This window comes from Cervus elaphus, chromosome 19 (genome assembly GCF_910594005.1).
Source record: "Cervus elaphus chromosome 19, mCerEla1.1, whole genome shotgun sequence".
NCBI lineage: Eukaryota > Metazoa > Chordata > Mammalia > Artiodactyla > Cervidae > Cervus > Cervus elaphus.
Genome location: NC_057833.1, coordinates 335,399 through 352,553, shown reverse-complemented (window position 1 = coordinate 352,553; position 17,155 = coordinate 335,399). Strand labels below are relative to the sequence as shown.

Below are 17,155 nucleotides of genomic sequence, written 5' to 3'. Positions count from 1 at the left end.
TTGTCAACTTTCTAGTTAATAATACTATTATAATATTGATCCTAAGTAAGAAAGGATAGTCTTGCCTTTTGTACTGATTTTTAAAATCTAATCTTTATCATTAAGTATGACATTCTTCTGTAGTTTTTTTACATATTAAAAAACTGTTTCATATACTTTCTTAGGTGGAGGAAGCTCTCATTTATCCCTAGTTTTCTGAGTTTATATCATAAATAAATTTTGTATTTTGTCAAATATTTTTCCACATCTTCTCATTTGATTATATGACTTTTCCATTTTAATCTGTGACTATGTAAACTGCATCAAATGATTTTTTAAATGTTAAATCAACTTTACATTCTTGAGGTAAATTCCACTTGTACACATTTGTTATTCTTTTTATATATTTCTGGATTCACTTTGCTAATAGTTTGTGTTTATGTATATGATATCGGAGAAGGCAATGGCAACCCACTCCAGTACTCTTGCCTGGAAAATCCCATGGACGGAGGAGCCTGGTAGGCTGCAGTCCACGGGTCGCTAGGAGTCAGATGACTAAGCGAGTTCCCTTTCACTTTCCTGCATTGGAGAAGGAAATGGCAACCCACTCCAGTGTGCTTGCCTGGAGAATCCCAGGGACGGGGGAGCCTGGTGGGCTGCCGTCTATGGGGTCGCACAGAGTCGGACACGACTGAGGTGACTTAGCAGCAGCAGCAGCAGCAGCAGCATGTGTATGATATATATGTCTGTATAATTCCTTTAAGTTTTTGTGTGGCTTTGGAATCAGGATAATGTTGGTTTCATAAAGAAAGTTGGAAATATTCCTCATTCTTTTCTGAAAGAGCTTGTGTAGGATTTGTTTTGTTATCTTATTTTAAATATTTTATTATGTTCTTTCAGTTCAGTTCAGTCGCTCAGTCAAGTCTGACTCTTTGCCATGAACCGCAGCACGCCAGGCCTCCCTGTCCATCACCAACTCCTGGAGTCCACCCAAACCCATGTCCATCCAGTCGGTGATGCCATCCAACCATCTCATCCTCTGTCGTCCCCTTCTCCTCCTGCCCTCAATCTTTCCCAGCATCAGGGTCTTTTCCAATGAGTCAACTCTTCACATCAGGTGGCCAAAGTACTGGAGTTTCAGTGTCAGCATCAGTCCTTGTAATGAAGACCCAGGACTGATCTCCTTTAGGATGGACTGGTTGGATCTCCTTGCTGTCCAAGGGACTCTCAAGAGTCTTCTCCAACACCACAGTTCAAAAGCATCAATTCTTTGGTGCTCAGCTTTCTTTATAGTCCAACTCTCACATCCATACATGACCACTGGAAAAACCATAGCCTTGACTACATGGACCTTTGTTGGCAAAGTAATGTCTCTGCTTTTTAATATGCTGTCTAGGTTGGTCATAACTTTCCTTCCAAGGAGTAAGCCTCTTTTAACTTCATGGCTGCAATCACCATCTGCAGTGATTTTGGAGCCCAGAAAAATAAAGTCAGCCACTGTTTCCCCATCTATTTGCCATGAAGTGATGGGACCGGATGCCATGATCTTAGTTTTCTGAATGTTGAGCTTTAAGCCAACTTTTTCACTCTCCTCTTTCATCTTCATCAATAAGCTCTTTAGATCTCCTTCACTTTCTGCCATAAGGGTGGTGTCTTTAGTGAAGCTATTTCAGTCTGTAATAATGGGTGTGTGAAGGATTTTAGACTTATATTCAAAACTTGTTTAATATATATAGAGATAATCAGGTTTTCTTTTTCTTCTTAAGTCCATTTTTGTAATTTGTTTTTTTCAAAGGATTTATCGAAGCTGTTGAATTTTAATTGGCATAAAGTTAATATATTCTTTACTTTCAAGTTTGCAGATTTTGTAGTAATAGCTCCCTTTTCATTTCAAACAGCAGTAATTTGTGTTTTCTTTCTTTTTTCATGTTTAGCTTAAGGAACTTTACCTTTGGTTTTGTTTTCTCTTTTTTAGTCCATTTCCTATTTGATTTTTTTCCTCTAATCTTTTATTATTTCTTTCACAATTTCTCCTACCTCCTTAAAATAGGGACTTTTGTTAAAAAGTCTTCACAACCTCGTCCAGCACTTACTGGGGCCCAGAACTCAAATAAGAAGCCACAAGAAATCAAGGCCCTCTCAACCAGTGCCATTCCCTTTTTCCAGACGGTGAGTCATGTCCAGTTCTTATCTTCAGAATCATTTAAGAGATTCTAATAGGAGGGTAGAATTCTAGGAGTTTCCCTTCTGTTCATGTAATGTTAGAAATATGGTTTCTTGGTTCTTGTTGAGATTTACCTTCTCTTTACATCTCTTCCACCTTTACCTGAACTTCTCTTTCTTTAACCTAGATCTTCCTGTCTTATGCAGTTTTTATTCTACTCTCTCCTTAATTTATTAGTGTAAAACTTTTTTATGAAAGGGAATCTTGCATGGATGACATTGTAGAAAGTTTTTATGTCTAGACATCAGCCCCAGTGAGTCCTCCCATCATCTTCTTGTACTGCCAATGAAGGCAGTAGGGGCTGTGATGTTGCATCCCATTTTCAGTTATATTTCTCAGACTGGTCCTTTGAGATTTTTTTTTTTTTACCCTATTGATTCTTGCCAAATGAAACACCTGCCATGGCAACAGTTATTCGGATATGTTTATAAAAGTGCTTCTCCCTCTGTTAATCCTATTTTGTTTTTTTTTTTTTTTTTCATTTTGTTTTTTAAAAAAATTATTTACTTTAATTGCAGGATACTTATCTTCTGAGGGGGATCTGTTTCTGTTTGTGATGAATACTGGTTAGTGGTATCTGGATTCTTTGGATCTCAGGAGTTATCTTGCTGCTGTCACTTGTTTTACTACATATATTTGTGTTTTGAGATGTGAGGCTATGATTTTCCGTCTACTTTGATAAAGAATTTCACGGCGGTTTTGTTTGGTTCAGCAATCATACCTACTGCATCCTTTCTATGAGGATTTTGAGAAGATTCAGAAACTACATCACCACTACCACCATCTTCACTTAGCGGTCTTCATTTATTTTTTGAAAAAATAATAAATATATATGTATATATAAAAAGAAGGAAGTTAAAGAGGAAAGAAAAAAGAGAGAAGGCAGGAGAAAGAAAGAAAGAAAGTTAGCAGAAGTATATTCAGGAAAAATAATGTCTGTCAAACTCTTAGTTCCCATGTCTGCTTTATTCTTCTTCAGAAGCAGCTGCTATTATGAGTTAAAGAATTATTCTATGAATATTTGTATAATAGATGCATACTTATGCATATATATATGTATATATACCCACATATATATGTGTCTGTTTGTGATGTGTTTGTAACACAGTTGGTAGATATTTTTTTACAATTTTTTAACTTGAAGATTATTTCAGTATGTATAGAACTTCCTCATTCTCATAAATGGTTGCATGATAAGCCATTTTATGGATGATATGCCATAATTTATTCAACTAGTCTCTATTGATTTTAATGAACTGGATGTTAAATCACAATGAGCATAAAGAACTTCAATGAAGTCATATTTGCATTGTCATAAAGGTACAAAAGTTCTTGGCATATTGGATAATAAACAGTTTTGGTGTGATTTGCACTTTTAAGGCATATCTAATGAGCATAAAAATTTAAAAAGTGATCCTCATAAGCACCAACTATTATTATCATCCCTCTTTTGCAAGTGGAAAATTAATTTCAGAGAGGTGAGTGATCTGTCCATATTTCATGTGGTTAGTGACCAGCAGCATCAGATCTCAATTCAGGGATTTCAACATCCAAATTCTTCTTTTTGACTTCCATACATGCGGGCTAAGTTGCTTCAGTCGAGTCTGACTCCTTGCAACCCTATGGACTGTAGCTCATCAGGCTCCTCTGTCCATGGGACTCTCCAGGCAAGAATACTGGAGTGGATTGCCATGCCTTCCTCCAGGGGATCTTCCTGACCCAGGGATCGAACCTGCATCTCTTGCATCTCCTGCATTGGCAGTCGGGTTCTTTACCATACCACCACCTAGAAAACCCTTTCACTTCTGCATCAGTCCCCAAACACAGGGCATGCCTAAAACTCAAGAGTTCTGTTCACATATACAAAAACTTAAGTAAAAGGTGGCATATAAGTAAATACAGTATTATTTACAAATCAAACATATCTCATTTGATTAATACTATATGTTTTTTAATATTTTGTAGCTAAAAGTTGAGGCTCCTCCTGGAGAAATAATTGGATATGTTTATCAATACTATCACCCATTTTTGCCAATGTTTAAAATAAAAAATGAAAATAAGGAGAATTTAATGAAAATCAAAGGGCCATGTGTGGTTTCTAGCTGTCTCAAAGATCTAAATTTTAATGTGAGTAATTCATTATGTTTTAGGATATCATGTTCAAATTAGTTAATAATTTGATACTTTTCTAATGCAGATAGTTAATTAATGTGATTAAAACAAAATTAAAACATGTTATAATTATTACTATACCTATTTGCCTAATTTTTAAATTGAATTTCTAATTCATAATTTCTTTGCTTAATTAAGCCTTACAGTTTGTGAAGCTTACAAGGCACCTTTTAATCTATATTTGAAGTGTTTAACTATCAAACAAGAAGCTCGTATTTAATATTTGAAAATATTGAAAGAGAAAATTAACTTTATTTCAATAGATAATGACATAATCCAGCATTAATTATAGTTAATATATTAATGCTAATTTTTATAAAATTCTGAAATTGCTATGATACAATTTTGTTAATTTTTATGTACTTACTGATTTACTTCTCAGAAAATGGCCAACATTCAGATAATAATTTAAGAAGTAAACTACTAAATATAGTTAATAAAACTAAATAACCCACTACAGTTGTTTAAATCTGTAGATTCCTAAGCAACAGAGAATATTATCTTGGTATGATAAGATATTCTATTTGAAAAAAGTACTGACTGTCAGCCTTTTATCAGGGATATTTTGCTTTTTTAATATCTGAAATGTATAATCAGAAATTTGGACACAGCCTAGTTAAAATACTGCTTGAGATTTTCTTCCTCCTCTAGAATTACATCAATTCAGTTTAGTGATGCTAATTCTGATTGGCACTTGCATGCACTGATTAAAGAAGGCATGCTTAAAAATTAAATATAATAATAACACTTTTTTGAAAATTTAATAAAATGAGCATACAGGACACTTATTTTTCTATTTCAAGTTGAAAACCAGTGCAACAGGGTGTTCTGTGCTTAAAACTCTGGAAGGCAAAGCTACCTTGCCTCATTTTTAATAATATCAGTGTTTTATCTCACATTATGGTTCAGTAAATTCTACTTTATTCTACTGCCTTAAGAGCTTTCTCTAAGGTATTTAATGGACTTCCTATTTCTTCTAACTTTGAAACAAGGCCATTTTATAGTTGGCACTTGATGGTAACCTCCAAAGTAAGGAACAAGAAAGGGAGGTAGTAATTCCGTAAGAAAGTCATCTTGTGCACAACTGTGGGCAAATCTTTTAATACTTTTGGTACTGAAAAAGGGGAGATGTAAAGGAGCAGCTGGTTTTAGAGCAGGACTAGGGTATGGCAAATAAGATGTTTATCTCAGGTAAAAAATTACAAGGGGTACCAAAAAACCTGGTAATTAAGAAAATTATAGTTGAATATATTTTTAACATCAAAATTAATGCAAAAGTCTATTAGAAACAAATACCAAAACTTTAGATAAGACAGAAACTAACTCTGCATCTATATGGCCTGTCTCCCTGTATTACCATAAACCTGCTCCTGACTGGATGGGGCACTGAGTGGACAGGGAGGGATATTTATGAAAGGCATTTCCTTGGTATGCTTTGATTTTAAAGGAAAGAAGCCAAATTGGAGGGAAAATGTGGAGAAACAACAAGAACTGAATATTTGATGAACTTTGTTTCTTACTTGGTATGGAACCTAAGGCATGTAGGGAACTGGTCTTGAACAGGCATAGAAATGGCCCATTCATCACACTAGAAAGGAAGCAGGGAGTGTTGGTAGAGATAGAATAACTTCCTAGGCTGGTGTCTGCAAGTTTAGTAAGTTCCTGTCCAGTTGCTCCTATTTTCTCTTCAATGGAAACAATAAGCTATTTTGCTGAGGGTAATAGGGAAAGATGTGTTCAGAGTTCTGGAAAAACTGGATGTTTGACATAATCATGTAAAACTCTTCCATATTTCTATCCTCAATTTCCTTAGCATTACTTACAAGGCTATGCAGACCTAGTCCGCCATGCGTCTCTTTTCTTACTCATTTTCTACCACTGTCTCCTTCACTCATTTTCTCCAGCCATGTTCCTTCCTAAATCAGAACCTTTTAACACATAGCTGACTCTCTCTAGGAGCTCTCACTTTCCCTATTCCTCTGTCACTAGTTCCTACTGATCCTCCAAATCTCAGCTCAAATGATGCTTTGCCTAAGAGGCTTTCTCTAAAACCATTCCTCCTGTTCTTCCAGTCTGCTTATTATCTCCCTATTATACTCCATCATATCACACTTCCTTTCTCTTCTGCCATTCATTACAAAATAAGCACTGGGATTTATCACAGATGTATTGTTTTATATTTACATGAGTATCTCTTATATTGAGAAATAACATTACTTGGTATGAGAAGTTGTACTCTAGGGAGTCTAAACGAGTAAAGAAAAAAGGACATGAGGAAAATGCAGAGGGATTCAGAAAATTAGGATCTCTTAGGAAAGAGTTAGCTATGTAGAAGAGCTGAAAAGCTAGTGGTTTTCATTTCACAATTAAATGGATTCTCCAATCAAATTTAAGCAAATTATATATATTAATATAATTTTATATAATATGCATTTTATATAAAACATAATATATGTACATATACACTAATATACATAAAATCACTTGCATCCAATCAATTTGAAAATTTTCTTTTAGGTAGACATTGTAGATGTTTTTTAGAGGCTATCTTCTGTTCCTATTGAATATTCTTTTTATTGCAGGGTACATCATTATTATATTATAACTCATATGGGTCATATGTAATTACTAAAATTGATGTAGGAATACCTGTTTTTATTTCAGGGGTTTTAATCTAAGATTAAAAATATTTTATTTTATTTTAGTTATTGTCGCTGGATGAAGAAATGATTATTGGTAAGATTTCAAATCAGTGGATTGGATTTATGAGGGAACTTTTCACCAATACCAATAAATTTGGGATCCAGTTTCCATTTGATCTTGATGTTAGAATAAAAGCATTGATGCTTGGAGCAAGTTTCCTCATTGTGAGTCTATTTTCATTCTATTTAGCTGCACATTAATTTTCTGAGATTATCACTATACTTTTGCTATTATTTTCCTCAAATCACCTAGATCAGTTGCAATCTGTGCTTTTGGTCTAGTCCAAGGTCCCCAAATTACATCATGGATTGAGTGTTCACACTGCAAAGGAAATAAAAGCCAGAATGTCCTGGAAATGTGATCATTAGAGTTGAATTCCTTTGCCCTAATGAGAAATAAGAGTAAGTCACTGAAAATAAGAATACAATGTCTCATTCAGTGTAATTCACTGTTATTTTTTCAGTGGTAAGAATCCATTTGCCAATGCAGGAGACTCAGGAGACTCGAATTCAATCCCTGGGTCAGCAAGATTCTCTGGAGGAGGAAATGGCAACCCACTCCAATATTCTTGCCTGGGAAATCACATGGACTGAGGAGTCTGATAGTCTACGGTCCATGGGGTTGCAAAGAGTCAGACACAACTGAGCAACTGACCGCACACATACACCAAGAATTAAAAATTTCATAATAAGAACTTTTTTAAGCAGTTCATTGAAAAAGGTAATCATTGCTCATTTAGAAACCATAGATATGTAGAAATATTTAAAAAGATCTCATTGAGTCTTAGGAGAAAATGAATATAGCAACTATCTTCGTTCTCCAAATATTATGAAATAGCAGGAAATGGCAGAAGAAGTGTGCAGGGATGTGTCATACAGTATTAAGTAATTTGGAGAAAGAGAAAAATAAATAGATTAAATAGCAGATCAAATGTAGCTGAGGAAAAAATTAGTGAACTGGGATATGTATGTAGTTGAGGAAATTATTCATAATAACCTACAGAGACAAGGAAATATGAAAGTCAAGAGTCTTAAGATAGGATAGGGAATAATAACTGCTAAAAAAAATTTCCAGAAGAAATACAAATTCAGTGAAGCAAAAAGGACAACATATCTTAAGTAATATAATTAAAAATTAACACCTATATAAATCACAGTGAGGTAGAAAAACAGTAAAGAAAAATAAGTAACCAGAAAGAAAAGAAAAATCTACTACAAACAATAGACTGACAATTGCCTTCTTAATAGAAAGAGTGGAAGCCAGAGAGAATAGAATAATAGCTTCAAAGTATTGATTTAAAAAACAATTTTAACCCTCAATTTCAATTTTCTTCAAGAATATCTCAAGGAGAAGAGCAAAATAAATAAGTTTTTGTTGTTTTTTTTTTAAAGCACATTTTTTACACACATAGATCATTTCTAAAGGAGATAATTCAGGAAGAAGGGACATAATCTGAGAATAATCATCTGAGGTTCAATAATACTCACGAACAAATAAAATGCTAGCTATATTTGTGAATGTAGTGTTTTTACAAATAAATAGCAGAAGAGGTTCAAGACGGCAGCGTAAGAACCACCTGAATTCACCTCCTCCCATGGACACATCAAATCAACTCCTACATATGGAATAACTGTGGCTTCCCCAGCGGCTCAGCGGTAAAGAATCTGCCTGCAAGGCAGCGGATGAAGGAATCATACATGACTGAAGCGGCTGAGCGCACATGCATGTACATGGGACATTTCCCTCTGAAAAAAGCCTGAGAACTAGCTAAACAACTCTTCAATGATGAAGGGTAAAAAGATCAATATAGGATGGAGAAACAGAGATGTGTTCTCACCAAAAAATTCATACCTGGTGTGGTGACACACAACTGGGGGGGCCTCACAAATACAGAGCTTAGCCCTAGAGCAAAGGGTTGGTGCCCTGCTTCAGGCACTCCAAGTCTTGGGACCTGCGCTGGAGAAATGAGCCCCCAAACATCTGGCCTTGGAAACCAATAGGGCCAAGGTTCGGGAGATTCAAAGCACTGCAGGGAACAGAGATTCCTCTCTTAAAGGACTTACATGCAGACTCACCCCAAGACAGCACATAAAGATGCAGTTTGAAAAGCATCTAAATGACATTAGCTAGTGAAGGGGATTCACTAGCTACTCTTAAAGCATGTTCCAGAGGGAAAAGGGCCTGTTGGGACTTTCCAGATAAAGTTGCTAGCATTTTATGCTTTCATGTTCTCTTTCTACATTGTAAGGGCCAGCACTAGTAGGTGCCAGTTTTGCTACTGTGCTAGTGCTGGTGGTCATACTCTGCCGGCAGCCTTGTTAAAGCCAGCAGGCATCGCCTGGCTCCAAGCTCACCTGCAGTCCTGCTAAAGCCAACAGATATATATAGTCAACACAGGGGGATAACCCTTGATCACCTGACTCTGGTGGCCAGGGGTGCTTGGGCTTCTGGGCCCCAAGTGACTGAAACAGTCTGAGAGAGAGTTCTTAGCAGGCTACCATGTGCCAGACCATGACATAGATGGGAGGCTAAAACAGAGCCCTAGTCTTCCTGTGAAAAAGGCTTCTTTACTTGGGCTTGACCTCAGCTTGAGGGGCAGGTTTACCATACATCTAGAGGCTATGAAGTTGTTCTCAGGGAACATAGGCTGGGGGGTTCTATTTTTCTATTTTTTTACTCTTTTGGTCTTGCTTCAGTTCATGGTACTTTTACTAGGAAGGAGGTTACACATTCATCTAGAGTCCCAGTATCTGTAAATGTCACCAAGGGATACATCCAAATTACTTGGTTTGGAGTCCAGCAGGGTTTATGACTATAATCCCAAAGAACTGTATATATTTACATATCCTAAAAATTGCTGCTTGAGGATATGGCATCCAGTGAGCCTGAAACTAGGTCCTGACAGATTCCTCCTTTGAACACTGAAAAGTGTTGATTTCAACCACTGGGACCTATCAACAACAAATCTGGGTGCTTAGATAATCACAAAAGTTTGAGAGATAACTAACAGCAAGGGTTAGGTAAATGATAAGGTTCATCTCCTATACAAGAGCATTCCTTCAAGACTGGGAGAGGTAGCTGCTTTGCCTAACATAACACAGAGTCAAGCAAAATGAAGAAACAGAGAAATACACTCCAAATGAAAGAACAAGATAAAACATCAGAAAATAAAATTTAATGAAATGGAGATAAATAACTTACTTAATAAAGAGCTCAAAATAATGGTCCATAGCATTCAGAAGACTGAATGAACACAGTACATCTTTATACTCTGCAAAAAAAACCCATTAGAACTAATAAATAAATTCAGTAAAGTTGCAGGTACAAAATCAATATACAAAAACCTGTTGTGTTTTTATGAGCTAGAAATGAATTATCAGAAAGAGAACGTAAGAAAACAATCTTATTTACAATGAAATCAAGAAGAATAAAATAACTAGGAATAAATTAACCAGAAAGTGAAAGACCTGTATACTGAAAACTATAAGACATTGATGAACAACTGAAGAAGACAAATAAATGGAAAGATATTACATGTTTGTGGGTTGGAAGAATTAGTTCAGTTCAGTCACTCAGTCATGTCCAACTCTTTGCGACCCCATGGACTGCATAACACCAGGCTTCCCTGAACATCACCAGCTCCCGGAGTCTGCTCAAATTAATGTGTATCAAGTCAGTTATGCCATCCAACCATCTCGTCCTCTGTCATCCCCTTCTCCTCCTGCCTTCAATCTTTCCCAGCATCAGAGTCTTTTCATATGAGTCAGCTCTTCGCATCAGGTGGCCAAAGTATTGGAGTTCCAGCTTCGGCATCAGTCCTACCAAGGAATATTCAGGGCTCATTTCCTTTAGGATTTACTGGTTGGATATCCTTGCAGCCCAAGGGACTCAAGAGTCTTCTCCAGTACCACAGTTCAAAAGCATCATTTCTTTGGCACTCAGCTTTCTTTATTTCAACTCTCACATCCATACATGACTACTGGAAAATCCATAGCTTTCACTATATGGACTTCTGTTGTCAAAGTAATATCTCTGCTTTTTAATATGCTGTCTAGGTTGGTCATAGCTTTTCTTCCAAGGAGCAAACGTCTTTTAATTTCATGGCTGCAGTCACCATCTGCAGTGATTTTGGAGCCCAAAAATAGTCCTTCAGTGTTTCCATTGTTTCCCCATCTATTTGCCATGAAGTGATTGGACCAGATGCTATGATCTTAGTTTTCTGAATGATGAGTTTTAAGCCAACTTTTTCACTCTTTTCTTTCACTTTCACTGGTCCATATTTCCTAAAGTAAATAGAATAAATAATCCTAAAATATATATGGAACCACAAAAGATACTGAAAGTCAAAGCAATCTTGAGAATGAAGTACAACTCTGTGGGCATCATGCTCCCTGATTTCAAAGGATACTAAAAAGTCATAGTAATCAAACAAGTTTGGTATTTGTATAAAAACAGATACATAGATAATGAAAAGGCATAGTAACCTCAGAAATAATGCATGCATATATGATTGATTTATGACAAAGGAGCCAAGAATATACAATGGGGAAAGTATTGGGTCTTCAATAAATGTTAATAAAACTGAATAGTCACATGCAAAAAAATAAAATTAGACTACTGTCTTATACCATTCACCAAAATCAACTTAAAATGTTTTAAAGAATTAAATATAAGACCAGAGACCATAAAAATCCTACAAGAAAACACAGGTGATGAACTCCTTGATATTGGTCTAAATAAGGAATTTTTGGATCTGACTCCAAAGGCAAGGGCAACAAGAGCAAAATAAACATGTGGCTTTATTTCTTGTTTTTTAAGGAATCTCCATACTGTTTTGCATAGTGGCTTTATCAATTTACATTTCTACCAACAGTGCAAGAGTTTTCCCTTTTCTCCACATCCTCTCCAGCATTTATTATTTGTAGATTTCTTTATGGTGGCCATTTTGACTGGTGTGAGATGATACCTCATGGTAGTTTTGATTTGCATTTCTCTAATAATAAGCAGTGTTGACCCAGCAGTCCCACTACTGGGTATTTAGCCTGAGAAAACCATAATTCAAAAAGACACATGTACCCCAATGTTCATAGCACCACTATTTACAATAGCTATGACAAGTAAGCAACCTGGATGTCCATTCATAGATGCATGGATAAAGAAGTTGTACACATGCGCGCGCACACACACACACACACACATATATACATATAATGGAATATTACTCAGCCACCAAAAGAAATGAGTTTGAGTCAGTTGAAGTGAAGTAGATGAACCTAAAGCCTGTTCAATGGAGTAAAGTAAGTCAGAAAGAAAAACAAGCATTGTTAATGTATATATGGTATATATTGAGGGAAGCTCAAAAGGAAGGCAGGGGATACAGCAGAAACCAGCACAGCACTGTGAAGCACTCATCATCCAATTAAAAATAAATTAAAAAACAACACATGAAACTGAATCAGACTGAAAGCTTCTGAACAGCAAGGACCCCATCATCAAAATGAAAAGGCAACCTACTGAATGAGAGATGTCTGCAAATTTATGTCGAATAAACGTTAATATCCAAAGTATAATTAGAACTCATACAACTCAGTAGTTAAGAATAAACTAACAGTATAATTTTTAAATGGGCAGAGAATCTGAATGGACATTTTCCCAAAGAAGACATGCACACGGCCAAGAGACACATGAAAAGACGCTCAACATCACTAATCAGAAGGGAAATGTAAATTAAAACTTCAATGAGATGTCACCTCACATCTGTTTGAATCACTGCTATCTAAAAGGCAAGAAATAACAAGTGTTGGCAAGCACTTGGATAAAAAGGAATCTGTGTACACTATTGGTGAGAATGTAAACTGGTGCAACTACTATGGTAAACACTATGCAGGTACCTCAGAAAAACAAAAATATACCTTCCATATGATTCAGCAATTCTACTTCTGGATATTTACGTTAACAAAATAAAAACTTTACCTTGAAAAGACATTTGCACCCTCATGTTCATTGCAGCATTATTTAAAGTAGCCAAGTTATGGAAAACAATGTAAATATCCATCAATAGATGAATGGACAAAGAAGACATGGCACACCTATGAGAGACTACTATTTAGCCATAGAAAACACAGAAATAAGTCAGAACAAGAAAGACAAATGTCACATGACTTCACTTGTATGTGGAATTTAAAAGACAAAACAAACAAAACTGAGCCACATTAAACTAATAGAAGACACTGGAGAACAGGCAAAACAGGGGGAAAGAATCAAGATGTAAAAACTTTCTACTTATAAAATAAATAAGTGGATATGATATACAGCATGATGACTCTAATAATATTGTATTGTATATTTGAAAAGTGCTAATATAATACATTTTAAAAGTTCTGTTTACAAGAAAAAATGTTGTAACTTTATATGGTGGTAGATTGTAACTGAACTTAATGTGGTGATCATTTTGCAGTGTATACAAATATCAAATCATTATGTTGTATATCTGAAACTAATACAATATTTTATGTCAATTGTGTCTCATAAAAAACAACAGTAGCAAATGTCTAATTTGTGAGATCAAAAAAAGCAACACTAAAAAAATAGGCAACAAAAGTAAATAAGCTGTGAGAAAATCACTAGAATTAAAATGTCATAAAGTCTTTGTATTGTTCAGGAGGTGAGTTAAATATGCATGTTAATTTCATGGACAACCACTGAAAAAATGAAAGGACTTAATAAATTGCAAACTAGTAGAGAGGAGAAATGGGAATAAAATACAGGCAAGCCAACAAATGAGTGAAAGAATTAGGGGAAAAACCAAGACGAAAAAAGCATAGACAAAGTGGGACAAATAGAAACAGGAAATTAAAATGGTAGAAAATAGCTACCTATTCAGGTATATCAATATGTCAATTAAATATATTCTATACACTATCTTGGGCTTCCCTTGTAGCTCAGTTGGTAAAAAATCTGCCTGCAATGCAGGAGACTCGGGTTCAATTCTTGGGTTGGGAAGATCCCCTGGAGAAGGAAATGGCAACCCACTCCAGTATTTCTTGCCTGGAGAATCCCATGGACAGAGGAGTCTGGCAGGCTACATACAGTCCATGGGGTTGCAAGAATTGGACACAACTTAACAACTAAACCAACACCACCACACAATATCTTATAACACCTACAATAAATGTAAATGGCCAAATATTGCAAGTAAAAGAATAGATATGGTTCGATTTGTGTTTGAAAATATTCAGAGGCTCTGTATAGGAGACAGACCTAAAATAAAGACAAAAAAATTGAAAGAAAGAAAATATGGGATAAATTAACAGAAAAATGCTAACCATAAGTAAGCTAATAAAGCAAGGTCACTATAAGGAAAAAAAAGTAGACGTTAGGACAGAAAAACACTATTGGGGCAGATAGAGGGTAACTACATAATGATAAAAGTTTTACTCAGAAGATACAATAATTCTAGGCTTTTGTGTACCTAATTATAAACCTCAAAATATAGAGAGACATGTTATATAGTTAGTGAGAAACTCATCATCATAGTGGAAAATTCATACAGCTTTTAATTTTTACTCATTGTAGAAGACAGAACCTTAGTAAACTTATTTAAATTTGAACAAAAAATTAAGAAGCTTGATTTAAAGAATGTATGTAGAACTCTGTATCAAGCAAGTAGATAATATAGTTTCAACAAACATTTTTTTATAAAAATTTTTCTCATAGTAGGTCAAGAAGGAAGCCTCAACATAGTTCAGAGAATGGGTATAATTTGGACCTTAGTGTCTAAGCAAGTAACAGTAAATTAGATGTTGATGAAAATACACATTTTAAAATATTTTGTACAGGAAAACATGTAAATAAGTCAGGGATAAAAAGTAACACAATAAAAATTTTAAAATACATTAAATTAAATAATATTACATTTTAAAACTTTTAGAATGCAACTAAAAATGTTAAAAAGAATAATATAGCTATAAACACTTTTGAAGAAGAGAAAAGAGTGAAAAAATAATGAACCTAATATCTATATAAAAGCTTAGTAAAAGAATAGAACAAACCCAAGGGAAGCATAAGGAAAGAAGTATTGAATTACTGATCAAAGATAAATGAACAAATAGCATTTACACCTGGTTTCTAGATAGAAAAGAACTTTCAAAGCAATTAAGTCACAGAGTAAAAGACTGCTAAATTAGAATATCTTAACTTCTGTGCGTGTGTGCTCAATAGCTCAGTCATGTCCAACTCTTTGCAACTCCATAGACTGCAGCCCACCAGGCTCCTTGTCCATGGAATTTTCCAGGCAGGAATACTGGAGTAGGTTGCCATTTCCTACTCCAGATCTTAAACTTCTGTACCTCAAGACAAATCATAATATTAAACTTTCAAAAGCAAAAATAAAGTAACTAAAATATATGATTCATATATGACCAAGAAATAATATCATTATATTAATAAAAAATTTACTTAAGTGACAAAAAAATCAAATCCCAAATGAAATGGATATAGAATATTAAAAACTAATTAATACAGCCATTAATAAGGCAATACAGATAACCAGTAACTATATGAAAACCTTTTCAAAAACATATGAAGTAAAGGAATAAACAACAATGAATTATCTCTTTTAATTTTTTCTCCCAATCAGGTTGCAGGAATCAGAAACTCAAGAGCTATACATACAACTTTGGGGGGACAAACTGAAAATATCCATCAAAAATTATAATGTTGATATTTTTTCATATGTATTGCTTTCTTCCAAAAAATTAAGAGATGTGGACAATTATGTAGGGCTCCCCTGGTGGTACAATGGTAAAGAATCCACCTACAACGCAGAAGCTGCGTGAGATGCAAGTTCAATCCCTGGGTTAGGACTATCCCCTGGAGAAGAAAATGGCAACCCACTCCATTATTCTTGCAGAAATTCCATGGACAGAGGAGCCTAGCAGGCTATAGTCCATGGGTCACAAAAGAGCTGGACACAACTTAGTGACTAAACAACAACAAACAATTCTGTGTACTCTAGTAAAGAGAAATGTATACTCTATGTTGCAAAATTCATTCAAATAAATAAAAAATGTTAAAATCTAAAATGTAAGGTATGAGATTTATGAATCACATTATAAACTATCTATGAAGTAGAATGTTAACAACTCAAATGCTAAATGATATGAATATTCAGTGTATATTATTTAATGAAAAAAGTAGGATATAAGTATATTATAATGCTAATTATGTACCTCGAAGGAATTTAAACCAAAATATTAATGGTGGATCTTGGAGAATTGAAATTATACATTTTTCCCTTTTGTATTTCTATATTTTTCTGTATTGAGTATAAATGAATGAAAAAATACAAAGGAAAATAAAGTAAGGTGAAATTAGTTGCTGTTCTCTAAGGGAAACAAATTCATATTATATTCAAGTTTATTATTTTGGTGTATTAAGAGTAGTCAAATAATCATACTTAATCCCTTAGAAGTTGCCTGTTACTGCTATTAAACCAGCCTAATCATATTTGTGTTTCATTTTCATCCTAGGACTACATGTATTTTGAACTCTGGTCATAAAAGTCAGCCTGAAAAATCATGCCAGATATTACTGGCATTAAGTTTTGCCAGTCCTCATCAAAATTAAACAACTTGTACTTAGAATATATAATAAAGTTTTATTTCACTAAAATTATTTGTATGATTTTTTCTACATAATAGGACATACAGCATTTAATTTTCTACATAATGAACCACACCAAAAATTTAGGAACTTAAAAATTATCATTGAAAACAAAAATAAACAAATGGAACCTAATCAAACTTATAAGCTTTTGTACAGTAAAGGAAACCCATCAACAAAATGAAAGACAACCTACAGACTGGAAGAAATATTTGCAAATGATATAATCAACAAGGACTTAATTTCCAAAATATACAAATAGCTCATACAACTCAATAACAAAAAAGCAAACAACCCAGTCAAAAAATGGGCAGAAGACTTAAGGGGCATTTCTCTAAAGGAGACATAGAGATGGCCAATAGACACATGAAAAAATGCTTAGTATCATTAATTAATAGAGAAATGCAAATCAAA

General features: G+C 34.6%; 1 protein-coding gene across 1 annotated transcript in view; it reads left to right on the top strand.

The window, feature by feature from the left end:
- The window catches only part of LOC122675867 (phospholipid scramblase 1-like), a 39,214-nt gene extending 22,469 nt beyond the window's left edge, over window positions 1–16,745 (top strand). The window contains exons 5-8 of the mRNA XM_043875024.1: window positions 4,169–4,330; window positions 7,081–7,242; window positions 7,542–7,543; window positions 16,609–16,745. Coding sequence (XP_043730959.1) covers window positions 4,169–4,330; window positions 7,081–7,242; window positions 7,542–7,543; window positions 16,609–16,705 — 423 coding nt within the window. The 3' untranslated portion in view covers window positions 16,706–16,745. The remainder of the gene's footprint in view (window positions 1–4,168; window positions 4,331–7,080; window positions 7,243–7,541; window positions 7,544–16,608) is intronic.
- Window positions 16,746–17,155: the final 410 nt, after the last annotated feature.